At 55.2% G+C, this 26,052-nt stretch overlaps 2 protein-coding genes across 3 annotated transcripts; both read left to right on the forward strand.

Moving 5' to 3' along the window:
* AQP10 (aquaporin 10) lies at positions 361-2,975 on the forward strand. Its single transcript, XM_005677552.2, is given in 8 exon segments — positions 361-501; positions 869-995; positions 1,549-1,674; positions 1,778-1,896; positions 2,137-2,281; positions 2,284-2,350; positions 2,763-2,841; positions 2,844-2,975. Coding segments are annotated over 8 exon segments (936 nt in total).
* Positions 4,082-25,616, forward strand: ATP8B2 (ATPase phospholipid transporting 8B2). 2 transcript variants are annotated; one of them, XM_018046191.1, is made up of 28 exons: positions 4,082-4,242; positions 6,596-6,663; positions 8,887-8,945; positions 9,315-9,428; positions 9,561-9,659; positions 9,949-10,010; positions 10,109-10,181; positions 10,472-10,542; positions 10,771-10,850; positions 11,712-11,870; positions 12,086-12,174; positions 13,492-13,688; positions 16,525-16,733; positions 17,719-17,762; positions 18,027-18,192; positions 18,356-18,544; positions 18,705-18,820; positions 18,912-19,076; positions 19,162-19,273; positions 19,411-19,516; positions 19,630-19,774; positions 19,943-20,126; positions 20,275-20,498; positions 20,773-20,856; positions 21,206-21,451; positions 21,600-21,738; positions 23,285-23,415; positions 23,610-25,616. In XM_018046191.1, exons 2-28 carry the CDS (start codon positions 6,633-6,635, stop codon positions 23,886-23,888), a joined length of 3,573 nt encoding a protein of 1,190 aa, XP_017901680.1. In that variant the 5' UTR covers positions 4,082-4,242; positions 6,596-6,632; the 3' UTR covers positions 23,889-25,616. The 2 variants fall into 2 exon arrangements, with proteins under 2 accessions (XP_017901680.1, XP_017901679.1); XM_018046190.1 differs by lacking the exons at positions 4,082-4,242; positions 6,596-6,663 and adding an exon at positions 7,333-7,594.

Genomic DNA, 26,052 nt, shown 5'->3' on the forward strand with positions numbered 1-26,052 from the left:
AGGACAGTGCGTGCCCATCCTCAGTACAGTCGTAGAGTGGGAGCACCCTACTACCACTTTCCACAGCTGGTTTGAGGACCAAGAGAACTAATGCCCACGAAGGAGGCTACTCCCCGCAGCCTGTCAGCACAAGGGGGGGCTCCTGACTCCTGGGAGGCCTGGGGCTGAGACAGGAGACAGAGACTGGGCAAACGCCAGACTCTGGCTGTGCGCAGTCTGCCCACATCCTCCTCCTGAGCTTCCACTCACGCACAGACAGACATCAGCTGCTGGTCAGTAACTGAGCTAATTGGTTTTAGTCTTTTCCCTATCTTTGCCCCTGACAGGCAGGAGCTGGGTAGCAACAGTGTGTCTACGCAGATGGAGAGTGGTGACCAGGGACAGGGTGTCCCCACTTCGGTCTCCATTCAGTCTCCGGTTGAAGTCAAGGACCGGCTCCAGATCCGCAGCCTCCTGGCCCGGCAGTGCCTGGCGGAGTTTCTGGCTGTGTCTGTGCTCATGGTAGGTGGTCTAATCGAGGTGGAGGAAAGAGGGAGCTGGGCTCCTCCTAGGGTCCTTACCTCTTCCTCTGGGTGCACTAGGAAGATAACGCCTCCAGCAGCCTCTTTTTCCTGCTCTTGCTCCTCTTGCCTCTCCTAACTTCCCATTTTTATTCCTGTCACTTTCCATCTCTTACCCTCCTTCGCTCCCCTTACTCTCCCTCTGTTTCTCCCCTCTTTTCTCTTTCCCCTTTCTGTTTTCTCTTGCTGATCCCTCAAGTCTGTTCATCAATCTTGGCCATCCCCTCTCTTCCCAGTCTCTCTCTCCCAGGGTCTCCCAGGCTCCCTATCCTTGGTTCCCTCTTCCTCATCTTTCTTTTCTCCACCAGCTCCTCATACAGGGGTCTTCGGCCCAGGCTGTCACCCGTGGAGGAACCAAGGGAAACTTCTTTACTGTGTTTCTGGCTGGCTCTCCGGGCGTTATGCTAGCCACCTATGTGAGTGGTAATGTCTCAGGTGAGGAGGGTGAGGTCTGGTCATCAGACAGGGCAGGATGTGCACTTGAGTTTGGTAATAGTGCAAAGGATCCCTTGGTGACTCACAGACATTATCTCCTTGAGCTTGACCAGTGTCCTGGACTGAGATATGCCTCTGGCCCAGTCCAGTCCCTTCTCTTTCTATATCTCGCCCTTCCACTTCACATTAATCCTCCGCTCAGGTAGACAGAGCTCTATGGCAAGGCATCATGAGTAAATGAGTAAACTCATCTTGTGTCTCCTACCTAAGCCCTCTGGGGTTCATCCTTGCTTAAGACCTCACCAGCTTGTTCCTCAGACTCACATTGCATCAAGTACTGGAATAGAAAGAGCAGACAGATCCAGGTTTGAACTTGGCTTCACTGCATGACCTTAACAAGTCGCTTAACCTCCTTCAGCCTCAACTTCCTAACGCATGTGATGAGAATAGCAACATTTGACTTAAGAGTTGTGGGGAGGAATAGCAGTGTTACTGGTGACAGTGCCTGATAGACACTTAATGGATATTGGTTTTCTTTTCTTAATCCTTGAAGATCCAGCCTTCTCCCTGCCCATGCGCCTCCGGGGACACCTCCCCTGGGCCAGGTTTCTCATTTACTCCTTGGTGCAGTTGCTGTCTGTGTTCTGTGCCTCTGGAGTCCCCTACGCTCTCTATGACGGTAACAGAGAACAAGGTTGGGGGCACCTGTGTATGGTTAACGACACCGCAGAGCAGTTTTGAATGAGCAAAGATGGAAATCCTGGGTGTGCCCTACCCTACAGATGCCCTACAGAACTACACAGGTGGGAGCCGGACAGTGACTGGTCCCAAGGAGACGGCTTCCATCTTTGCCACCTACCCTGTCCCCTATCTGTCTCTGAGCAATGGCTTCCTGGATCACGTAGGTATAAGAGGGTGACCCAGGAAAGCCACAACCTTTTTCCCCCTGGAAGCTCGGCCTGCTGTTTAGGGTCTGGGTGGGTTGTGCGGCTGGCTTTATCATTGCATCTCACCTTCCCCAGCTGCCTGAGTTGGACAAAGTCAGATGCCATGGGGTGGCAGCCTGGAGTGTTTGGGTGAGATAGGGCAGGTGGTGCAACTGGCAGCTAATGGGAGGCCCCCTGCCTCTGTCGACTCCAAGGTTCTGGGCACCTGGATGCTGATGGTGGGGAAGGCCATCCTGGACACATGGAACAAGGGAGCGCCTGCAGGTCTGGAGCCTGTGGTAGTGGGGTTACTGATCCTGGCCATCACGCTATCCATGGGTGCCAACTGTGAGCTCCCAATCAACCTGCCCAGGACCTCAGCCCACGGCTTTTCGCCTACATAGCTGGCTGGGGCCCTGAAGTCTTCAGGTAGCCTTCCCTGGTGCTGTCCTTCCACTCCCACCCCTTGCTAAGGGCTCTGACCCTGGCTCTCCAGCTCTCTCCTTTTAAATAGTTCTCTTGGCATCTCAGGACAGTTTGAGCCTCCTCTAAGCCCCAGATCTCCCTTTATGTCTTGTCCCCTTTCTCCCCTTCTACCCTTTTCATTGAAACAGTAAGATTTAGAGGTTGTGTTAGACAAAATGCATGTATGAGATAATCCCTAAAGATCAAGCTCTCCTGGGGTCTCCTCCTCTCTGGGTGCTATGCTTTGGTGCCACAACACTTCCTGGTGTCTCTCACCCCAGGAACTGCTTTAGGGAGTTTTCTGAATACCCTCTGTTCTTCAGAGGGAAGGCTAAGGGACTCACCCTGATACCTCCCTTCTGTTCTTATCTGGCAGTGCTGGCAATGGTTGGTGGTGGGTTCCTGTGGTGGGCCCTCTAGTGGGGGGCATGCTTGGCACAGCCACATCCCAGCTGCCACATCCCAGGTGGCACAGCACCATCCTGAGGACTCAGAGCCATCTCAGGATCTAGAGTGTGCCCAACAGGAAGCCTCAGGCTCGGGAAGTCCGGCCGCAACTCAGCTGCAGGAGAGTAAGCTGCGACTCTGACAGGACAGTCCTCACCTTCCTCGTGGACACTGAAGAGGGACAAGATGTTCTTTCTCTTTATTAATACGTCAGGCCCTGGGCAGCTTCTCCGTGTACTCATCTAGGCACCTCCTCTTCCTAAACTGGGGAGGATGCCTGGACAGGAAGAACGAGGAGGCTCAGGTACCAGACTCAGGCTGCTCATCCCCCTCCTCGCCCACGCAGGTTTTCGGACCCTGGACTTCCAAGAACGTAGTTCCTCCAAGTAGCCGCCAGAGGGTGCGCACCATGGAAACCGGATTGGGAAGGCTTCGGGAATCTGCAGGATGGTGGGAGCCGACCATCCTGTGCAGGGCTTAATCCAGGGGACTTCTTCCAAAGCTTGGCCCCCACTGCCTGACTCCCAGCTGTCGTAGCCTCAGGCCGTCCGCCTTTACGCTGACTGGGGCGCCTCGCCCAGATTCAGCCACCCCGCAGATAGTAATTAGGGGTGGTGGTAGGGAAACCGCCTCCACCAAGGAGGCGTGGGGCGGAGGGGGACGGGAAAGGGAGGGCCGCCAGAAGAACACAACCAGTCAAGTGGCTGGAGACTGCGAGAGCAAGATGGAGAAACTGAGGCACGACCCCATACCTAGACATTCCGAGCTGTGTCATTCAAGGAAAGGGCGCACTACAGTGAGAAGAGATGAGCCAGGGCGAGGAGAGAAGGCGAAGCGGCAGAGGGCCCCGAGCGGAAAGAGTAGGAGTAAAGGCCAGCTGGCGCGGAGGAAAATTCTCGTCGTTCAGCGCTTCCTCAACTCTCACACACCTCCCCGACGAAGAGAGATCTCTTTTAGCAGAGAAGCAGCCTTCTTCTGTTTCCCATTTTTCAAACTAAAAATAAAAAATCTCAGAGCGATCTTGCCTCCAGACTTTTTTTTTTTTTTGGACCGGGGATGGATGCGTCCGGGAGTGGGTGGGGCGGGGATCGCGGCCTCGCAGCGCTGAGCATCCCCGGGGTTAAGACCCTCCCCCTGCCCCGCACAAAAATGGCGGCTCCCGCCTTCCCCCTTCCTCACCCCTCCCCAAAACCCCCTCCCGCCCCCCGCCCTCTCCCGCCACCTCCGTCACTTCCGCCCCGCCGTGGCCGAAACTGACACAAAGTAGCGGGCCGAGGCCCCGGGGGGAGAGGGGCTGCAGCTGGGGGGGGCGGGAGCCCGCGGGGAGGTGAGCCGAGCGCCCCCCGCCCCAGCCCCCGGCATGGGCAGGACGGGGCCGCCGGGGCGGGCGCCGAGCGCTGAGCGCTGAGGTGAGGCGGGGGCAGCAGCCCGGGAGCGCGGGGCCGGGAGGGCAGGCGGAGATGCGGCTGCGGACTCGGGGTTGGAGTGGCCGGGGAGGATCGGGAGGGAATGGGGAGTCGGAGCTGCCGTGAGACGGAGGTGAGGGACTGGACGACTGGAGGGAAGGTGGTGTTGGGTGCCTGAGAGTGGGGGAGATTCGGGAGGCCGTCCGCAGGACGGGAGGGTGGGGTGCTGGCGGGGCGCGGGAGACCATCGAAGGGGCGCGGGGGTGCCGAGCAGGAGCTCAGCACCGCCCAGAGAGTTTTGGGGGTGAGGAGCGTACTCGGGGTCCGCAGGTTTGAGCGCCTGTAGAAGGGAGTTAGGGAATAGCAGGCTTTGTCTCTGTAAGGTGGAGGTCTCTGTGCGTGAGGAAACCGAGGTTTAAGGAGAGGTGGTAGCGCTGGGAGTTCGGAGCTGGGAGTAAGTCCCGGGTTCTGTCCTTGACGATGGAAAGCGGCCAGGTGTCGGTGGCAAGTGAGCTGGGGGTCCTGGATTCCCTTCCCTTCTGTTTCCCTAACCTGCCCATAAATATCCCTTGCCAGCTTCCTCTGAAACAAGGGGTCAGGCTTTCTGGGTTTGGGCTGGAGGGGAGCAGGGGCCAGGCCTAAAGGAGGAGCCGGTTTTCCTCCATGGAGCACTGCCTTCTTCCCAGAGCTGGCTATTTTTATCCCAAATGTGGCTGCAGAGGGGGCTGGGGCAGGGTGACGGGGCAGAGCGACGTGGCTAATGGGCCTGGGTTCAGAAAACCTAGGCTGTGTGAGACTGGGAAGGAGAAGTGAGAGAGGGTCCCTGTTCCCAGGTCTCCCTCCTCCCTTTCCTTCCTATTATGGCCCCCCAGAGGGGGTGAAGTCTAGGGCCAAGCCAGCTTTCAGTCTCCCCAGGGTCTCCGAGGTAAAACAACTTTCCTGGTTGGTGTCCAGGCTTCTGACTCCTGAGAGCCTTGCCGCTCCTTCATTAACTCTTTCTTAGGATTCAAACCCAGATCTTGGGGCTGACAGTGCTTCTAGATGAGGGCGGGGCTGGCTGTGGAACTTGTGATGCCCACCCTTGCATCCTCTCTTTTAACCTCTCCCTTCATGCCCCACCTCCTATGACTCATACTGTAGACTGGGTGGAGACCCTGGCTGGGGGCCCTGTAGGAGGGCTTGGCATCTTGGAAGAGGTTTTTCTTCCTGAGCCAGGCACCCTTGGTTGCCAGAGTTGGGGAGAGTCAGAGAAGTATTACCTGATTGGGGTTCAGGAAGGGAGTCCAGCTTAGTGAACGAAGAACTGGCGTGGATGACGGCCTTGCCCAGAGTGTGTAATTATAGAGGTTGGGCAGACAGACAATTAGTATCTCTTGGGTCTGACAGGCTGGAGGAGTGTTCCCAGGAGGCTGGAGACAGGGGAACCAAAGGGGAGGAAGGCGCTCCACCCAGACAAAGAAAGAGGAGGTGACTAGAGGACCCAGGACCTGGCTGGCAGTTTCCTTTGGGTCAGGCTAGGATGAGGCTCTGTGACTGTGTCTTACAGGCCAGGCCTTTCACCTTTTTTAGGTGAAAGGAAGAACATGGGGAGATAGAAAGAAGCAGAAATCCATCTGATGTTCCCTGAGTTTGCAACCCAGTGCCATACTGACTAGACTAGGCTTGGGGTGGAAGAGAGAGAGAGGGATGCCTCTCCATCAGGGTTGAGAAGACCCCTTTGTTGGTCCAGAAGGGCAGCTGTCCCAGACTGAGAGGAAGTGGTTTGGAGACTGTGTGTGCAGGAAGTGAAGGCCATGCCTCTACAGTGAACTCCCCTAGAGGAGGTGATAATGGAAGCCTTAGTAATGGGGAGGAGGGGAGTGGGAAGATCATAAGCTTTTTGAGAAGGGTGGTGCCTGCCCACCGTTTCCTGATGCTCTGCCAGGTGTTTCCTGGCTCATGTTCCCTCAGCCCCACCCCTTGGTGGAAATTCTGCTTTCCAGTAAACACAGGCACCCACTCATTGCCACCAGGAGAGCACCCAAGGCATCCATGCTCCCTGGGGTGGCTACTTTTGGAGCTGTGCCCCTCCTGTCCATATCTGGCCTCTTCTCTTTGTGCCCTTCCTTTCCCTGCAGGTCTTGGTTTTTATAAAGTGTGTGTGCCTCCATGTTATCCAAGGCAGAGGCATTGGGGGAGGAGGTGGGGAAGTCCCCTCTTTTTCAGGGACCTATGGGGGCAGTGAGAGCAGAGAGTTGGTGTGGACTTAGTGGGAAAGGCTGGAGAGGGACAGGATCGGAACTGGGGAGGAGTCTGAAAAGGGGAATGAAGGGTTACCCTCAGCTTCCTGACCTCACGTACTTGTCACCTTCTGCAGGGTCTCCCATGGGATTGCTGGGACCTTGCTGGGTGAGATGGCACTGTGTGCAAAAAAGCGCCCCCCAGGTAAGACAGTCAGAAGGTGGGGGTCAGGGGGAATCCCTGGGACCATCTGGAGTGGGTGTTTTTATGGCTCAGGGAGCACAGGGAGGAGGACGGACGACAGGTAATGGGTCTGAAGGAGGGTAGATTGCAGCCCCTATCCATCCTGGGGGAAGCCTTAGGAAACCATAATTCTTCCCCTTGATTCTCTAAGCTGGTTTTCCCCCCAGGAGCGTGCTGAGGACTTGCCCTTCACCCCCAAACACACAGACTTTTATCTCGGGGCACCTGGAGCGCCTATTCTCTGTTTTGGGGAGTCCAGGGTGCTGTGTTCCCGCCGTCACCTCTCTGTCCTCACACTTCATCTCCTCCCCTCATTTTCCCAACCATCCCGGTCCTTCTTGTTTTCTTGCGGGCGGGGGTGGGGATGGGAGGCAGTGGGATGAAAACGGTTGCCCTGGACAACGCTGGCAGTCCCCTCACGCGCATTGGCCCGGCGGAGGGAGGCGGGGCTCGGTGCTGGCTTTCGCCTACGCGGCGCGCTGGCAGGCGGCTGCCCCTGCAGTCGGGGGAGCGGGTGGGGGCGGAGCCTGGGGCGTGCGCGCAGAGTCCCGGGCCACTCAGCGCGCGCCTGCGTCCGCGGGGGGCGTCGGGGGCGGCGGCGGCGCATCTGAGCGCGCGGCGTCGCCGGGTGCGGGCGGCCGCGGGGATGGCCGGGGCTGCAGGTGGGGCGCGCGCCCGACGGCCGGGGCTCCCCTCTGAGCGGCCGCAGCTCCTGTGCCTCCCCGGGGGGCCGCCCCGTCGGAGCCGCTGAGGCCGAGGACAGACCGACAGACAGCCCGCCCTTCCCCCGCTCAAACTGGGGTCATGACGGTCCCCAAGGAGATGCCCGAGAAGTGGGCCCGGGCCGGGGCGCCCCCCTCCTGGAGCAGAAAGAAGCCCTCCTGGGGGACAGGTAACGGGAGGCAGCTACTGGCAACTCTCCTGAGCCCTTAGTCCCCCCCGCCCCCCATTCGCTTGTCTCCGGGCCTCCCCACAACGTTCCCATATCCTCTGCAGACCCAGAGATCCTGGCTCCGAAGGGTCTGGTCTCTACCTCTCTCTTTGCATGCTCGTCGTTGACTGCGCAGGCGACTCAGCCTGACGGTCCCCTTTGGGGAAGTTTTGGGAGTAAAGTGACCAGGCGGAGAGAGAGCACTCTGGTCAGGCAGAGGATGCTGTGGTCTGAGGTTTTGCTGCTGCAGTGCGCTCTGCAGGCTGCTGGGGAGAGTGAGGGAAGGCGTCTGGAATGCTGCTTGATAGTCCAAGTCGGGTTTGTCATGATGTTTACTGCCTAACCAGGGTACCCCGTTTTTCAGCCTGTGGTCATGACCACCGGAGTTGGGCTGGAGAACCCATCTAGGACCCTTCCTAGGACACCTCTGTGTTCTGGGACCTGAACTTGGTGCCTGCAGTCCCAGATCTGTGGGTGTTCAGAATAGGTTTAGTTCGTTAGTCACTTGGTTAGTGACAGATGTGTTGTTTTAGGGGAAATACGTGCAGACAGCACAAGAAAGGTTATGGTGAGAGAGCGACTGCTTCAACTACATCCCATTCTTCCCTCTTTCATCTCTGTCTCAGTCTGCATGACCCATATCCCTGACCACCCCCTCTCCTACTTGAAGACGAGCTTTGAAATAAGATGATGTCATCGTGGGCCAGTCAGAAGCCGCTGCTGGTGACATGTGACAAGCAGAGGCGTCTGTAGGGGGGACTGCACGTGGGGCTGGGATGCTGCCGCAAAGCAGTTCCAGGGCACCGTGACCCTCCGTCTTGCCACCCACCCCACCCACTGGGTTAGGAGGAGGGCAGTACCAGGGCTGGAGCTGTGAGGGGACGCTTAGTGTCTTCAGCTGCTATTCTGGAGATTCCTAGGACCGTTAATTCCTACAGCGTTAATTAAAGGGATGGGGGCGAGAAACCGGTGCCCCCAGTGGGAGAGCTTGACGGTTGTTGGTGAGGAAAGGAGAAAGGCATCCTGTCCTGTGAGTGTCGCACCTGCAGAGCCCAGTGGTCAGGCCGGTGGTGAGAGGTGGACTAGAGGGAAGAATTCAGTGACACCTCAGGTGTGCCACTAAACTCCTTAAAACTGTGTGCCATGGAAGGAACCTGGGGCCCTCAGTGGAAAACCCACAGAGTGGGGTGGGCCTGACAAGGTGCTGGGCTGGGCCTCAGTCTGCTCCTGACTGCAGCATCATTCTCTTGCAGAAGAAGAAAGGAGGGCGCGGGCCAATGACCGAGAATACAATGAGAAATTCCAGTATGCGGTGAGAGGCCCCAGACCACCTGTGCCCTCTTCCTGGGTCGGGAAGGAAGGACAGGTGCATCCTGTCCGTCCTGGGTCGGGGTGGAGGGCTGACTGCTGGGAGGGTGCTTGGGGGAGGGGAAGGCAGCCTCTTTGCCACTTGTCATCTGCTGCTCTGCTGAATTTTTCATGCCCTGACCTGTCAGTGAAGCGGGATCCCATGAGACCATTGACCCCATGAGACTCTCTTCTCTCCTCCTTTTTCCCCCTCTTATACCTCCTGGCTTTTAGGGGCAGAGGTTTGGAAAGTGTAGGTGGAGAGGGCAGCCTCAATCTGGTTCTGGGTTGGCATTGGAGGGCGCCTCACGATCTTCTCTTCCCCCCACTACAGAGTAACTGCATCAAGACCTCCAAGTACAATATTCTCACCTTCCTGCCTGTCAACCTCTTTGAGCAGTTCCAGGAAGTGGCCAATACCTACTTCCTGTTCCTTCTCATTCTGCAGGTAAGCGACCTCTGGTAAAATCAAACCCTTTGTAATTAATTCACAAAGCAGACTAAGGTCAAGGAGGAGAAAAGTCTGGGGGAACCGAGGACAGGACCTCAGAGGCATGCGTTCTCGGTCCTTTTTTTCCAGTTGATCCCGCAGATCTCTTCCCTGTCCTGGTTCACCACCATTGTGCCTTTGGTTCTTGTCCTCACCATCACAGCTGTTAAAGATGCCACTGATGACTATGTGAGCTGCTTTCCTTCTTACACTGTTCCCCCACCCTCCATCCCCACCCCACCCCGGCCCCGCAGCTCGCCCTCCTCCACTTAGCAGAGTTCCTCAGTGTCCTTACCATCCCTAACCTGGTCCACTAGGTCTGTGGAATCTTGGCCGAGAGTAGGGTGGGGGAGTCAGGGAGGGAGTAGACCCGTGAACAGGTGTATACATGGTGGCACCCAGCATGTTCTGCTTCCCGCTGATCAGCTAAGTCCCTTGGCGCAGGAGAAGATGGCTTACCTTGCTTTCCTCTCTTCAGTTCCGCCACAAGAGCGATAACCAAGTGAATAACCGTCAGTCTCAGGTGCTGATCAACGGAATGTGAGTGCTTGTTGAAGACTGAGGGCCTTGGGAAGGAAAAGGGTCCCCTGGGAACTTCTCTAATTACTGACGGCCTTTGCTCTGTCTTCTTGCCTCAGCCTCCAGCAGGAGCAGTGGATGAACGTCTGTGTTGGTGATATTATCAAGCTAGAAAACAACCAGTTTGTGGCGGTAAGGGGCAGGTGCCCCTCTAGGCCTACAGGGCTCTCCCCACCCCCCTTTTTTTTGGGGGGGGGCAGAAAGGAATGTGTCTTTCCTGTTGACAGTTGCCTCTTAAACACTCATGGGAGGAAACTTTCTTGAGTGGGAAGCTTCTGTGTCATATATTATGCCTCCTTTCTGGTCATTCATGTGCTCAGGACTAAGCAGACCAAGAGTGTTTAGTGGAAGGAGGGATCATCAGAGAGTCCTTCGGGGTGGAGGTTTGGGTCTTTGGCCTTCTCATTAGGTTTTCTTTCTAGGCGGATCTCCTCCTCCTTTCCAGCAGCGAGCCCCATGGGCTGTGTTACATAGAGACAGCAGAACTTGATGGGTGAGTTGCATGCTCAGTGTCTGCTCCTTCCTCCTGTGGGCTAGCAGGCTTGTTTCTGAAAGCGGTCCCCAGGTCTGGAGTCTGTACCTTTTGGAACAGGCTTTGGGTGTGTAGAAGTGTTACCTACCCAATAATGCCTGAGGGTGGTGATGCTCCTTGGTCAGGTGTCCCCAGGTAGAATCTAAAGGAAAGGAAGGGAATCAGGACTCAGGGACACTCTCCTTCCAGAGAGACCAACATGAAAGTGCGGCAGGCGATTCCAGTCACCTCGGAATTGGGAGACATCAGTAAGCTTGCCAAGTTTGATGGTAAGTAGTCCTGGAGAAGCAGCTTTCAGGCAGAGGAGATGTCTTGGGTTTCGGGATCTAAATTGTGCCTTCTCTCTTTGGCTTCTTTTTGCTGTGACTCTGCAGCTCCCTGGACTCTTTTGGGTGGTTGGGGAGGTGCCGAGGGATTCAGGAATGCTGAGGGGCTATCACTTAGCTTTTGAATTGATGGTCATTTCAAGAGCTCATGGCTGCCAGCTGCCTCTTTGCTATACATGTTGAGAGAAATTCAGCTTATTCTTATTTCTTATACATGCTTCTTCTAACAAGAAGCATGTAGCATATAAAAGAAAAAGCTCTCCTGCCCTCCAACTCTAGCCTCCTCAGGGTTGTCAGGTTAACTGGCAGTGTAGTGTGTATTCATCCACACTTTTCCCTCTGTTTATGTGAGCGTAAATCAGTGGGATCATACTGTACTGAAATCTCTTCAACCAGTGTTTCTGTACTTACTTAAATTCATCTTAAGTATCTTATCACATCTCTATGTAAAGAAATTTATACCATTCTTTTTCATAACTATATAATGTTTCGTAGAATTGAGGCTTTGTAATTTGTTCAGCTCAGTCTTTTGCTGTTCAAATAATGCTTCAATAAAATTCTTGCAAGCTATGCTATTACCTCTGTAGAATGAGTCCCCAAAGTGGGATTACTGGGGCCGAGGGTATGTGTGCTTTTAATAGAAATTAGTGCCGCCTCCTTGCTTCCCCAGAAAGTTGCGCCAGCGGTATGCGGATGGGCCCGCATCATAACCCCCTCTCACCGCAGCTGGTTTTTCTGTGCTGTTGTCTCATGGTCAAGCTACAGACCACACCTCAAGCAGGTGCACTCCTGTCTTCCCTTTAGGTGAAGTGATTTGCGAACCTCCCAACAACAAGCTAGACAAATTCAGCGGAACCCTCTACTGGAAGGAGAACAAGTTCCCCCTGAGCAACCAGAACATGCTGCTGCGGGGCTGCGTGCTGCGAAACACCGAGTGGTGTTTCGGGCTGGTCATCTTTGCAGGTGAGCCTCCTCGGGCCCCAAGAGAGAAGGGCAGGAGTGGTGCCTCTGCTGGCCTTCAGGAACATGGGAAGAGACTGGAGTGGGTCCTGGAGCCGAGCCTCTCATCCAGCCAGTGTCTCTCTTCCACCCTGATGTCCTATAGACTGGATGCCTGGGCAGAAGCCTAGAGGCAGATTGGTTGTTTGGCTTTCCCAGCCCTTCCCATGCCTTTCTAGGTCCTGACACTAAGCTGATGCAGAACAGTGGCAGGACAAAATTCAAGAGAACAAGTATTGATCGCCTAATGAACACACTGGTGCTCTGGGTAAGGCTTCCCACAAACGGTTCCTGCCTCTGCCCTTCTAGTTATCCTTGGGCGGGTCCTGTTACTCCCATCTCTCCTCCCTGGTCAGTAGTCAGTCTTCAGGTTTTAACTTTAAAGCCACTGGCAGGTCAGCCACTCAAAGGCAGTGTTTATTTCAGGCTCCTTTTGGATTTGGAAGATGTTATTTAAAAAACCTTTGGAACATGTATGAATGAACAACTTAAAGTTAAAACAAATCTTCCGTTCTCTGGATTCCAGTTACGATGGTGACTTAGTCTAGCATGTGACTTTCTGTTTGCTTTTGCCAGGGACAAGGCAGCTTTCATGGGGATGGAGAGGGAATTAAAAGAAAAATTTCCATTTGGATGATGGAGAACAGGGTCTTTTCCCCTGACTTCCAAGAGCAAAGGATCCCAAGGGAAAAGTTTCTGTTTTAGTTGTTGGCAGTTCCTGAATCCTTCTCTTGTTTTGCTAGAAACCTGAGCTCCTTGTTGAGCTCCGCTCCCCTTCTTGCGCCCCCACTGCCTGCTGCCTGCCCCCCCACATGCCAGCTTGCAAAGGCTGGGGCCAGCCTCCTGTGAGACAGTTTCCTCCCTTAAAGGGTTTGCAGAAACCCAGTCTGAGAGGCTATCAGGCCAAGGCTCTTATCGCCCCCTGGTGGTCCTTGGGCATCAGGATGGTTTCTGCTTTGCTTCAAAGCATCTGGAGTGGAGGCAGCTTGGAAGATAGATGTCTGAAATCACGCAGTGGTCTCAACTTTTTTCTTTCGAAAGCTTTCTTACGCTGCTTCTTCAGCTGATCCAGTGGTCAGGAATCCACAGTTCCACTGCTGGGGGCAGGAAACTAAGGTCCCATTGGCTGCGTGGTACGGCCAAAAAAAATTTTTTTTTACTTTTTGGCAACCTGTATGAGATAATGAACATTACAGAAACATGGTATTTTTGTTGGCTTGTAGAGACTTAGCTCTGGTAAATGGGTGATTTCCAGTAGGCTTCTTTGGTATGTTGAAAGTAACTTATCTTGACCCTTACCACCTTTGATGTCTCCTGAGGGTTCTAGAATATCAGAATGGATACTACACAACCCTTTCAGCTTCTCAGAACACAGTTGAGAAAAGCATTGCAAGAGAAGGCCATGTGCCGGGTGATCATCAGTTCTGGATGCTTCCCACTAGAGCATATGACCATTTTAAAGATACCTGAGGCTTTGAGGGCTCTGGGTACTGATGGTAACCTTCAGGGATTCACTTGGTTTTGAGGACTTCCTCAGGGCTTCCTTGGTTTTGCAGCTTAGCCTCCGCTTTTCATTCCTCTGCAGATTTTTGGATTCCTGGTCTGCATGGGGGTGATCCTGGCCATTGGCAATGCCATCTGGGAACATGAGGTGGGGATGCGCTTCCAGGTCTACCTGCCCTGGGACGAGGCGGTGGACAGTGCCTTCTTCTCTGGCTTCCTCTCCTTCTGGTCCTACATCATCATCCTCAACACCGTCGTGCCCATATCGCTCTATGTCAGGTATGCTGTCTCTCTGCGCCGGGGTCTCTCCAGGGAGCTCAGGTGGTCCCTTGGCAGACTTTTCTCTTCCGTGAAGGTGAAATCCTCGAGAGGGAACTTGGGGTCCTCTCCTTCCTGTGCTGTGAACATGTTATCTGTTTATCTTCGTGGGCAAAGCAGACTTCACTGCAGTTTTCTTGGCACTTTGGATTGTATTAGAGCAAAAATCATGTTGATTTATATAGCACATACTTATCGCATGCTGACTGTGCAAAGAAGCAGGCTAGGTGCGGTGGCACAAAGATGTGCTAAGAATGGATTTCCTTCCCTCCAGGAGCTTCAGTCTAGTAGAGGGAGCTAAATCTAAATACATTATGAAGCAAAGTGGGAACTAGTGCTGTTAACAGTCATCCTACCTGCCTTCAGTGTCATGCTCGCGTGTGAAGCGAGGGGATGCAGTTGATGCATAACATATCCTCTGCCTTCAGGAGCAGCAGACAGGTGCCGGAGGAGAGGTGCAGACAGTGTAGGATGCCTGTGCATCCCTCTGAGATACCCCAGAGGCACAGAGTGCCATGAAGATGGGAAGCGCGCTACTCCCCATGCAGTTAATCAGGGAGGACATCTCTGAAGAGGTGGCTGTTGAACGGGACTTTGAGTGGTGGCTGGGAGGGGTGAAGGTGAGCCTGGAGGAGAGGGCTGGACACAAAGGCACGGAGATAGGGACCTCAGAATGGTTCGTCCTGGGACAGTTTGGCAGGAGCATGGACCCTGAGTGGGGGCCTATGAGACAGAGAGCTGGGAACATAAGCATGTTCCCTGTTGTGAAGGAGCTTGGATCTTTGCCAGTGGACATTCACTCAGGAAACCATTAAAAGATTCTTTAAAAAAAAAAAATCTAAAGAATGCTTTAGGAAATGTTGGCTGGCAGTGGCATATAGCATAACTGGGAGTAAGAGGACGTCTAGGGTTTTTTTGGGAAAGAAGCTGTTAACAGGGAGTGAAGCGAGGAAAGGGGAATGCTGGAGAAGAACGAATGGCCAGAAGAGATCTCTTTGCATTTAGTGCCTTGCACTTGAGACAAGAGAACCTGTGCCTTTGTTTAAATTGATCACATTGTAGACTTTATTGTTGTTATTTTTTTGGCTGTGCGGCTTGTGGCATCTTAGATCCCCGTCCGGGGATCAAACCCCGGCCCTCGACGGTGACAGCTCAGAGTCCTAACCACTGAAACACCAGGATCCCAACCTGTGACATTGCTGAGGACATTAGAGGGATGCTCAGAACTCTTCCCTGATGTTTTCTCTTGTTCACAGATTGCCCAGATAGTCTCCTTGGATCTCCCACTTGCACCCGAGTCCTAGTGCTGCTGACAGTGGGCAGGAGATAAGGAATCTCTGTGCTGAGGGTGGACAGCGGGGTTTCTGTGAAGTATTAGGAGGAGACTCAGAAGGCTTGGGGTTTAGTCCTGCCCCCTCAGGAGCCACCTGACCTCAGGCAAATCCACAGTCACTTAGGGCCTCGGTTTTCTCACGTAAAATGGGACAAGTTCCAGCCTCTTCATAGGAACATCTTGGTATGATAGATTGAAAAATACATTTTTAAAATTAAAATGTAATTTCATTTTTACTGGGACTTCCCTGGAGGTCCAGTGGTTAAGACCCAGTGCTTCTAGTCCAGGGGGTACAGGTTTGATCTCTGGTCAATTGGGAAAACTAAGATCCCACATGCTGAGTGACATGGTCAAAAAACTATTTTAAAAAATTTTAATTACTGTACAAATATCAGGTGGTAGCATGTCCATCATTGTCTGCGACTCTGGTTCTTTGTTGCTATTTAAATCTTTTCTTGTTTCCAATCTGAATTTTTTTTTCCATCTTTGGACTTTGCTGTCTGTGTTTTGTATTCAAGTTCACGTGAAGCCCATGGTAGCTGCCTGAGAAAGTTTCTAAGTCTCCTCAGGTTACAGTGTGTGTATTTGGGGAGGAGGGCAGGGAGGGGACGCTTGATCAGCTGAGTGGGGCATAGGCCACGAAGGCATTTCCAGCTGGCTCAGTTTTGGCCTGGTAAGGGGATCCTGACAGCAGTCCCAGTCAGGTGGGAAGCAGGGTTCCGGATGTGGCCCCATTGCTTGGCTGGCAGGACCCAGACATGGGGCCGTTTCTGAGATGCTGACAGTCCAGATCCCGGAAGGCATTGCCTTGTAAAGAGGATGATGTGAACCGACCTTAGGAGAGCCCCACGCTGGTGTAGATGGGGGTTGTTCCCCGGACTCTTGAGGCCCCATCGCCTCCTGGAGTCAGCATCTCAGTCTGCCCCGCGTGCTCCCTGAGCGCCCCGAGTTGGCTTGTGCAGCCCAGAGCTGGGCAGCTTGGGCTCGGGCAGCGAGGTGGGGGCTCCAGGGCTGCCTCGGTTTCCTCTCCCTGCAGGGCGTGTGTGATGCTGTGGCCCGCGCAGCACCCTCATTATCTCTCTCTCTTTTTTTTCTCCTCCTTCCCTCTTGCACTTTCTCTTGTTTTCTCTGCATGGTTTCTGTATTATTAGCCCAGAGGTAAGAACTGGTCGAGTGCCTTGTCCGCAGTCCCTCCTCCTCTGCCTGTGCCGTCTGTCCCGCCTGCCCAGGCCCTTTGTCCCTTTTTGTCTGGAGGGCATCGGAGGGTCGGGGTCGGGGACCCCCTTTGCCGGCCGGGCGTGGCAGGTTCCACCTTCAGGCGCTCCTTGCCATCCTCCCCTGCCCAGGTGTCCGCTCCGCTCCGTTCTCGTCTCTCCCCAGGTGGAGGGCCTGCAGCGAAGGCCCATGGGGGTGGGGCCCTGCTCCCCTCCCTGCCCTCAGCCTCACCTCCTGTCCCCTGCGCAGCGTGGAGGTCATCCGCCTGGGCCACAGCTACTTCATCAACTGGGACAAGAAGATGTTCTGCATGAAGAAGCGGACGCCTGCTGAGGCCCGCACCACCACCCTGAATGAGGAGCTGGGCCAGGTGGAGTACATCTTCTCCGACAAGACGGGCACCCTCACCCAGAACATCATGGTCTTCAACAAGTGCTCCATCAATGGCCGCAGCTACGGTATGCGCACCACTGGGGACGAGGGCGGGCCGCAGCTACGGTATGGCCGCACCACTGGGGACGAGGGCGGGCCGCAGCTACGGTGTGGCCGCACCACTGGGGCCGAGGGCGGGCCGAAGCTACGGTATGGCCGCACCACTGGGGCCGAGGACGGGCCGCAGCTATGGTACGGCCGCACCACTGGGGACGAGGGCGGGGAGGACCGTGCTGCTGGGGCTCCCACGCTGGGCTCCACATCTGGGCTTTCCTTTTCCTACTGGGGTCTGTGGGGCCTTGAGAGGGTCTGCTCTGCACCCAGATCAGGAGGCAGATCCTGACGGTGCTCCCCCCTCTCCTCTGCTGGTGCCTGCACCGCCTCTCAGCTCCAGGCAGTGGGGCCGCTCCTTGGCTGTTTGAACAGAAGCCCAGGACGCTGGCCGCTGGGCACCCCGGGCCAGGTGGGACCTTGTCAGCCCTGGCGGAGTGCTAGCCTCTCCCCGTGTTGCTGCCCAGGGCCCCTGTGAGTCTCTGGAATGTGACTGTGGCCTTCCCAGTGTGGCCCCACTGCAGTGGCCTAGTGGCTGAGCTGCTGGGATGGCTTGGGGACAGGGTGCGTGGGGTCTTTTATGCCAAGTGAGCCCCTCTCCTAACTGCTTTCTGTACTAACCTAGGCTTGGAGGCCAGCGTGTGAGGCTTTGTCTGGTGCACAGGCCTAAGAGCCGAGGGGCCTGGGGCCCCGGGGGCATGGGTGTGGCGTTGGAGCTGCCCTCTGGGGAGAGCCGGAAGGGGGTGGGGATGGAGAGCCGAGAGTGCCGTGGCTTTTGAGTCCTGGCATCGTGAAGACCCAGGGTGCCTGTGCCTCCTATCTTTCTAGTCAGCCGTGTTGAATCTGGGTGATGTTCACTCAGCCACAAGGGTCGCGGGTCCCAGGTGCCCGCGGGTTCTGTGCTGGCAGCCCCTCCCCCTGCTCTGACACTGCTCCTCCTTCTGTCCTGGCCGTGTGTAGGTGACGTGTTCGATGTCCTGGGACACAAAGCTGAATTGGGAGAGGTAAGGTCCAGCCTCCATACTGGTTCTCGGTGCTAGTTAAACACAGGGTGCCTGGCCAGGGTTGGCATAGTCGGGGGTGACGTGTTGCCTGGCTAGGGCGTGGAAGCTGGTCGGAGGAGATGGGTGTAGTAAGGAAGACTTGGTGGCACGGGTGGGAATCTTGAGGTTGGCAGTGGACAGGATCCTGGTGGGGACCGCCCCACCCCTCCCCGGGAAGCAGCCTGGGGACCCACCCTTTCCTGATGGTCCTCTTACCTGCTCCAGAGGCCTGAGCCCGTCGACTTCTCCTTTAATCCTCTGGCTGACAAGAAGTTCTTGTTTTGGGACCCCGCTCTCTTGGAGGCTGTCAAGACGGGGGACCCCCACGCCCACGAGTTCTTCCGCCTCCTCTCCTTGTGCCACACCGTCATGTCGGAGGAGAAGAGCGGAGGTGAGCCCAGGGGCTGGCCTGCACTTCCCTGCCCGATGGACTCTCGGGCTTGAGCCGTGCTCTGCCTGTGGCCTGGCCACCTGGGGTTTCCTGGGCAGGAACACGCGGCTGGTGGCTGAGAGCGGGGCTGCTGACACCACGTGTGTCCCTCCTCCGTGCCCAGGGGAGCTCTACTACAAAGCCCAGTCTCCGGACGAGGGGGCCTTGGTCACCGCAGCCAGGAACTTTGGCTTCGTATTCCGCTCTCGTACCCCCAAAACCATCACTGTCCATGAGATGGGCACCGCCATCACCTACCAGCTGCTGGCCATCCTGGACTTCAACAATATCCGCAAACGGATGTCGGTCATAGGTGAGGCCGGGATCGGGCTGCCGGAGGCATTCGGGGGCAGCATGCAGTCCTGGGGTGGGTGAGGTGTACTGGGTGACCTTGGTGTGTTGCAATTCAGGGCCTTTACCTATCTGAATATCCCATTCTTTCCTGGGACATTTTCCCCCTGTCCCACTGACAGTGCGGAATCCAGAGGGGAAAATAAGACTCTACTGCAAAGGGGCTGACACCATCTTGCTGGACAGACTCCATCATTCTACCCAAGAGCTGCTAAACACCACCACCGACCATCTGAATGTAGGCATGAGGAAGGGGTCCCTGTGGTTCTGCTGCTCTCAGTGAGGTGGTGGGAGACTGGGGCCGACTCTCTGGCTTCTTCCTCTTTCAGGAGTATGCGGGCGAAGGGCTGAGAACCCTGGTCCTGGCCTACAAGGATCTGGATGAAGAATACTACGAGGAGTGGGCCGGCAGACGGCTCCAAGCCAGCCTGGCCCAGGACAGCCGGGACGACCGGCTGGCCAGCGTCTACGAGGAGGTCGAGAGCGACATGATGGTATGGTCTGCAGAGTGGGCCGAGGGTGGGTGAGGAGGGCCTGGGCCTGGACTCTTGTGCTAGGAGCGCTTGTGGTTATTTTCAGCTGCTGGGTGCCACAGCCATTGAGGACAAGCTTCAGCAAGGGGTTCCGGAGACCATTGCCCTCCTGACGCTGGCCAACATCAAGATCTGGGTGCTGACTGGAGACAAGCAAGGTGAGAGGCCTGTAGGGCAGAGGAGACTGCACCTGCATACAGCACTGCGGGGTCCTGGCAAGCCTGGAACACCGGGCTGGCAAGTGCACCGGCTTCGTCAGGGGCCCGTCCAGAGCGCCTGCGCTTTTTCTTGGTAGAGACGGCCGTGAACATTGGCTATTCCTGCAAGATGCTGACGGACGACATGACAGAGGTGTTCATCGTCACTGGCCACACGGTCTTGGAAGTGCGGGAGGAGCTCAGGTAAGCAGACCTGGATGCTCTGCACCATACCTGGGGATCACACGCAGGTTTGCTGATTGGGCTTGAATCCTGCTCCTGTCCTGGCCGACCATGGTCTCGTTTCCCCTTCACAGGAAAGCCCGGGAGAAGATGATGGATTCGTCCCGTGCTGTGGGCAATGGCTTCACCTATCAGGAGAAACTTTCTTCTTCCAGGCTCACCTCTGTCCTGGAAGCTGTGGCTGGGGAGTATGCCCTGGTTATCAACGGGCACAGCCTGGTGAGTGTCGCCACCCTTAGCTTGGGCAGGATCTTTTCAGAGAGCGGCTATTATATCTTACCTTGTTCCCATTCCCTGGACTTCACTGGGGCTGTGGTCTTAAAAGGAGTTGATCCCCAGGTCTCTCCTGGAGCACATGGAGTTTGCTCAGTGCTCTCTGTGTTCCAGGCCCACGCGTTAGAGGCAGACATGGAGCTGGAGTTTCTGGAGACGGCCTGTGCCTGCAAAGCTGTCATCTGCTGCCGGGTGACTCCCTTGCAGAAGGCACAGGTGGTGGAACTGGTTAAGAAGTACAAGAAGGCTGTGACCCTGGCCATCGGGGATGGAGCCAACGACGTCAGCATGATCAAAAGTGAGTGTGGATTGTGCAGGTGTGGCGGCTGGGCCCTCGGGCAGGGAGAGAGACCCAGGGAGGGGTGATGACGGAAAGGGCGGGCCGGAACGTCGTGCGACTCTGAAGCGTGCGGCGTCTTCATCTTCCCATCGTCTTGTCTCTGCAGCGGCTCACATTGGTGTGGGCATCAGCGGGCAGGAAGGGATCCAGGCGGTGCTGGCCTCTGACTACTCCTTCTCCCAGTTCAAGTTCCTGCAGCGCCTCCTGCTGGTGCATGGACGCTGGTCTTACCTGCGCATGTGCAAGTTCCTCTGCTATTTCTTCTACAAGAACTTCGCTTTCACCATGGTCCACTTCTGGTTTGGCTTCTTCTGCGGCTTCTCAGCCCAGGTGACGAGTTTCCCAGTCCCCTGGCATGCCTGTCCTGAAGCTCCTTAAGGACGGAGATTGTGTCTGTCCTGTTTGTTGCTTGGTCCCCTTAGGATCTAGCTGTTGTCTGATGCATGCATTAAAAAAAAAAAAAGGCTTGTTGAAGGCGTGGAGAGCAAGTTCCAGAAAATTCCTCAGGCCTCCATCCGTGCCACGTTGGCTGTCTTCCTCCGCCTGATTTGTAGTAAAGAGAGACTGCATGTTCACCTTTTCTTGCTCCCTGTTCTCTTTGCAGACAGTCTATGACCAGTATTTCATCACCCTTTATAATATCGTGTACACCTCCCTCCCAGTCCTGGCCATGGGGGTCTTCGATCAGGTATGGGGGAGTTGGGTGCCTGAGTGTGTTGGGAAGAGGGGCATTGCTGCAAGGGTGTCTCCCAGTAGTGGTGGGCATGTGGCTCTTGTGCTCACTGGCTGTGGTCCCTGGGAAGGCAGTTCCGTGAGCTGGGCAGCTGACTGGGCCTCCCTCTCGGCCACTGCTGACCTTAACTTCCCTGGGTTGCTGAACAGACATTGACTTGGGGCAGTTGGCTTGAGGTTGAGTCTAGCTGCCAAAGAATTTAGAAAAAGGAGGCAGGGACAAAGTCTGCCCTTGTCCCCCACCCCCCCCCGCCCCGAGTTGGGCAGCTTCTAAGCCTCCTGTGCCGCTGGCCCTCTGCACACAGGATGTCCCAGAGCAGCGGAGCATGGAGTACCCTAAGTTATACGAGCCAGGCCAGCTGAATCTCCTCTTCAACAAGCGGGAGTTCTTCATCTGCATCGCCCAGGGCATCTACACGTCCGTGCTCATGTTCTTCATCCCCTATGGGGTGTTTGCTGAAGCCACCCGGGATGATGGCACCCAGCTAGCTGACTACCAGTCCTTTGCGGTCACCGTGGCCACTTCACTGGTCATCGTGGTCAGTGTGCAGGTAGGAGGTGGTCCGGGAGCTGCCCCCGCTCCCAGAGTGAGTGAGCCTCCTGTCCCTGGGGTGCCCTGGGCACTACAGTTCTGTTCCTGGGAGGGGGACAGGGTTTGGGGGGGATGCTCCTTCTGCTTGTGATGACTGCTTTTTGCAGATTGGACTGGATACTGGCTACTGGACAGCTATCAACCACTTCTTCATCTGGGGCAGCCTGGCAGTTTACTTTGCCATCCTCTTTGCCATGCACAGCAATGGGCTCTTCGACATGTTTCCAAACCAATTTCGGTTTGTGGGTGAGTCCCTCTGGCTTTCCCTTGAGTCAGTGAAGGATCACAGTCATTCTGGGACTAACAGGGAAGGTAGGCATTTATTCAACACTCCTTACGTGTCACGTATTCTGGATGATGGTGCCATGGGACTCTAGGTGTATCTGACCCAGCACCTGGCCTCTCTGGGAAGGACTGGTACAAGAAGAGGAACAGTGATACAGAAATCTTATTTGAGGGATTGCAGAGAGGTCATGAGTGGCAGAGGGGCTGGAGGCGTGGAGCAGATGAGGTTGGAAGGTAGGGCTGAGGCGGAAGGTTAGGGATGAAAATCAGTCCAGGTCTTTTATAGGCCAAGGCTAAGAACTTAGGGGTTTTTTTCACTTGTGATTTTTATTTGTTTTTGGTGTGCTGGGTCTTCGTTGCTGCTCATGGGCTTTCTCTAGTTGTAGAGAGTGGAGGCTGCCGTCCAGTTGCAGTGCACCGGCTTCTCACTGTGGCGGCTCCTCTTCTTGGAGAGCACGGGCTCCCAGTCTGTAGAGCATAGGGCACGTGCGCTTAGTTGCTCCGAGGCGTGTGGGATCTTCCTGGAGCAGGGATCAAACCCATATCTCCTGCACTGGCAAGCAGATTCTTTACCACTGAGCCACCAGGGAAGCCCAGAACTTTGGATTTTAGAGGGTGTTGAGCAGGGAAATGTCATAAACTGCTTTATGTTTTTAAAGGCTCACTCTTACTGTTTTGTGGACGATAAAAGGTGGAGCACAGAGACTTCCCTGGTGGTCTAGTGGCTAAGACTCTGAGCTCCCAATGTGGGGGGCTCGGGTTCTACCCTGATCAGGGAACTAGATGCTGCATGCCCCAACTAAGATTCGGCACAGCCAAATAAATTTAAAAAAGAGGACAAAGGTGGAAACCTGGGGAGACTAGCCAGAAGGCTGTAGCAGCAATGTAGCAGGTGAGAATGGTGGCGGCTTAGAGTAGAGTAAAAGTGGTGGAATCCCGTAGGTATTTTGGAAATGGAGCTGACAGATTGGATGGGGGCCTGAGATGGCTGGGGCAGGAACCAGGTTGACTTCAGAGCTTTTCCTAGGAGCAACCTAGTGGGTGGTAGCATCTCCTGAGGCAGGGAAGATGTGGAGCAAATTGCGAACAGAGGAAACAGTAGTTCACTTTCAGCTGTGTGAAGCTGAGATGAACAGAGATGTCAGGTTAAGGCAGTTTAAAAAAAACAGGTCTGGGGATATCCCTGATGGTCCAGTGGTTAAGACTCTGAACTTCCACTGCAGGGGGTGTGGATTCCATCCCTGGTTGGGGAACTAAGACCCTGTATGCTGTGCAGCACAGCCAGAAAAACCCCACAAAAACAAAAGCAGATCTGAAGTCTTGGGTAGAGTTTGGAGCTGGAATCCAATTTGGAGATAAACATTTGGGGAGCAGAAAGAGAGGCCAGAGATGACTTAAGTTTTGAGACTGGGAAAGTGGGGCTGCCAGAAAAAGAAATGGGGAGCTCTGAGGGGCTGCCCTTACGCCTGCTCTGTGCCCCTGAAGCGCCCGGCTCCTCCTCTCCCAGGTAACGCCCAGAACACCCTGGCCCAGCCGACTGTGTGGCTAACCATCGTGCTCACCACGGTTGTCTGCATCATGCCTGTGGTCGCCTTTCGGTTTCTCCGGCTGAACCTGAAGCCGGATCTCTCGGACACGGTGAGAGGCCGGGCTGTCTGCTGTGGGGGTCGGAGGTGGCGTGTGCAAACACTGCTGCAGTTTCCGTTAAGTGTGTGGGTGGTGGTCCCTGTGCCTGCCCAGTCCCCGGTGCTCTGGGTCCCTTCTCCGAGGTAGTGTCTGGTGCTCGCGCGCTGACAAAGGCTCCTCCCCTCATGCTGCCCCGCTCCTGCCAGGTCCGCTACACCCAGCTGGTGAGGAAGAAGCAGAAGGCCCAACACCGCTGCATGAGGCGGGTGGGCCGCACGGGGTCCCGGCGCTCTGGCTACGCCTTCTCCCACCAGGAGGGCTTCGGGGAACTCATCATGTCTGGCAAGAACATGCGGCTCAGCTCCCTGGCGCTCTCCAGCTTCACCACCCGCTCCAGCTCCAGCTGGATTGAGAGCCTCCGCAGGAAGAAGAGTGACAGCGCCAGCAGCCCCAGCGGAGGGGCCGACAAGCCCCTCAAGGGCTGAAGGCCAGAAGGCGGACGCTGCGCGCCGGCGATCAGCCAGCTCATGTGGGGCTGGCCGGCCGCCGAGAGGACAGCGTCTGTCTCCAAGCTGTGGGTCCTCATTTCTTGCCTAGGTCCTCATCCCTTCTCTCCTGGTAGACTCTGTCCTACTGGTCCTGCTAGGAGCGGCTGGGGCATCCCCAGCCCAGGGCCCTCCGAGCAGCTGGGAGGGTGGAGGGGGAGGGCCCCAAGGGCAGAGTGGGGCTGGGGCATTGGCCACCAGCCCCCACTGGGGGCTCAAATGTGGACCCAAAAGCAGTAGAAAACCTGTGAGAGATTGTGTCTGCCCCTGTCCTGCCTGGGAGCCCACAGGGAGACTATAATCTCTGTATTTTTTTACTCCCGATCCCCAGAGGGGCCCCAGAGCCCCTGTTCCTGAATTACACAAGAATGTATCATGCCGGGAAGCCAGAGACCTGCTGGGGCCCTGGGCCCCTCACAGTGTGTGTGTCTCTCCTTGATTTATGTCTGTGTCCAGTTTGGTTCTGTCTTTTTTTTTTTGGCAAGTGGAGGCGGCCTTTATGTGACTTTTATGTTGTGTTGGTGTCTTAACTCTCTTGGGGAAGGTGCCCCGGCCTGGCTGGGAGGGGAGCGGTTTGGGAGAAGCCCTCCAGCAGCTGGTGTCCTTGCGGGACCAAGAGGCCGACCTGGGAGGGAGCTGCCCATCAGCCAGAGGCTGTTGGGAGGATATACCGGGGGCATTGGGTCCCGTCTCCTTCCTCACCTTGAGAGTGAAGTGCTGCCTCTCCCCCACTCCCCCGCCCCCACAACTAACTCCTGGATTCCATAAGTCCTGCTGGTACCGGACTGGAGCCCGGGAGAACGGCCCGTCCTCAGTGACCGAAAGCTGGGTGTGATAAGTAATCCTGAAAACATTTTCTTTAATGTCAAATTTAGACCCACGTTCATGGGCCGAGTCCATTCTGACTGTCCTCCCTCCTCGTCGGTGTTGCCGGCACCTAAGGCGGCGCCCGGAATGGGAAGCTGAGCCCTGTGAGCTGAGGCTGCAGGGAAGCCAAGCTCTGCTGCTCCCGGCAACAGCGGTCCCACCCGCTCCAGGCCCGGCTTCCGGCAGGGGGTGCTCAATGACAGCGGAGCCGAGGCGCGTCAGTCTTTCCATGATCCACACCTACGAAGCTCTTCCCCAAGTTAGGTGTCGCCCAAGTTAGTTGCCACCAAGTCATCCTTGGGCAGAACTTTTTCCATGTCTTCGGTAGTGGAGGGGGTTACTCAGGAATGGTGTGGAGCTGGGAGTGAGGGATGTGGTCGTCCCATGGGAATTGGAGGTGTTCCAGTGAGGCGGGTGGGGTGGGCAGGGGCTGGAGGTGGGGAAAGCTTGACAGGGAAATTCCTTTTGGCCACACGGTTTACAAATTCAACATCATGTCTGTTTGTGTGTCTCTCAAGGTGAGAGTCTGATTTTTATACCAAAGAGGAAATGATTTTTTTTCATATTTGGTTTGTCTATATTATATAAATATAAATATATATATATATATACAGTTATATATATTATTTTTTTGGTTCTCTCTCGTTTTTTAGGGAGGGAGGAAAGTACCAAGTTGCATTGAGCTGTAATTAAGGAACATTCTGTATAATTTATGACACATTTCTATACTTGGAAAAATTATATCATTTTATGGATATAAGAGAAAAATGCCTTTTTATAAAATCTTGATTTCTGAAAAAAGTGTGTGGTTTGTCTCTTTTCTGATGCCTTACCAAGATTGGTGGTAAAAGTTAAGACAGAAAACTTTTCTTACAGAATTGGCTGGGTATATGTGGACCGGAGTGAAGAAAACCGAGTCTGACAGGCAGGGTAGACCTCTCCATTTGCACACCTCAGCTGGAAGGTGGGGCAATGGGCGGAACCGAGGCAGGTCACAGGGACTTTGTGTTCAGCTGATGGCTGGGTACTTAGGACCTTGACTGTTTGCTTTTCCAAACAGAAGCCAAACTCTCATTCCTAACACACCAGAAAGGCGGGTACACGTAAGGAAAAGTACTGAGTAAATTTTTTGTTTTTTTATTCCCACCCCGTGCCATTCCCGCTGGCACAGGCTTCATAGCCTCCCATCTTCCTGGCTTTTCACAGAAGTAAAGATTAATGAGCCTAAGTATTAGAG

Source organism: Capra hircus, chromosome 3, assembly GCF_001704415.2.
Source record: "Capra hircus breed San Clemente chromosome 3, ASM170441v1, whole genome shotgun sequence".
In the NCBI taxonomy this organism is placed as follows: Eukaryota; Metazoa; Chordata; class Mammalia; order Artiodactyla; family Bovidae; genus Capra; species Capra hircus.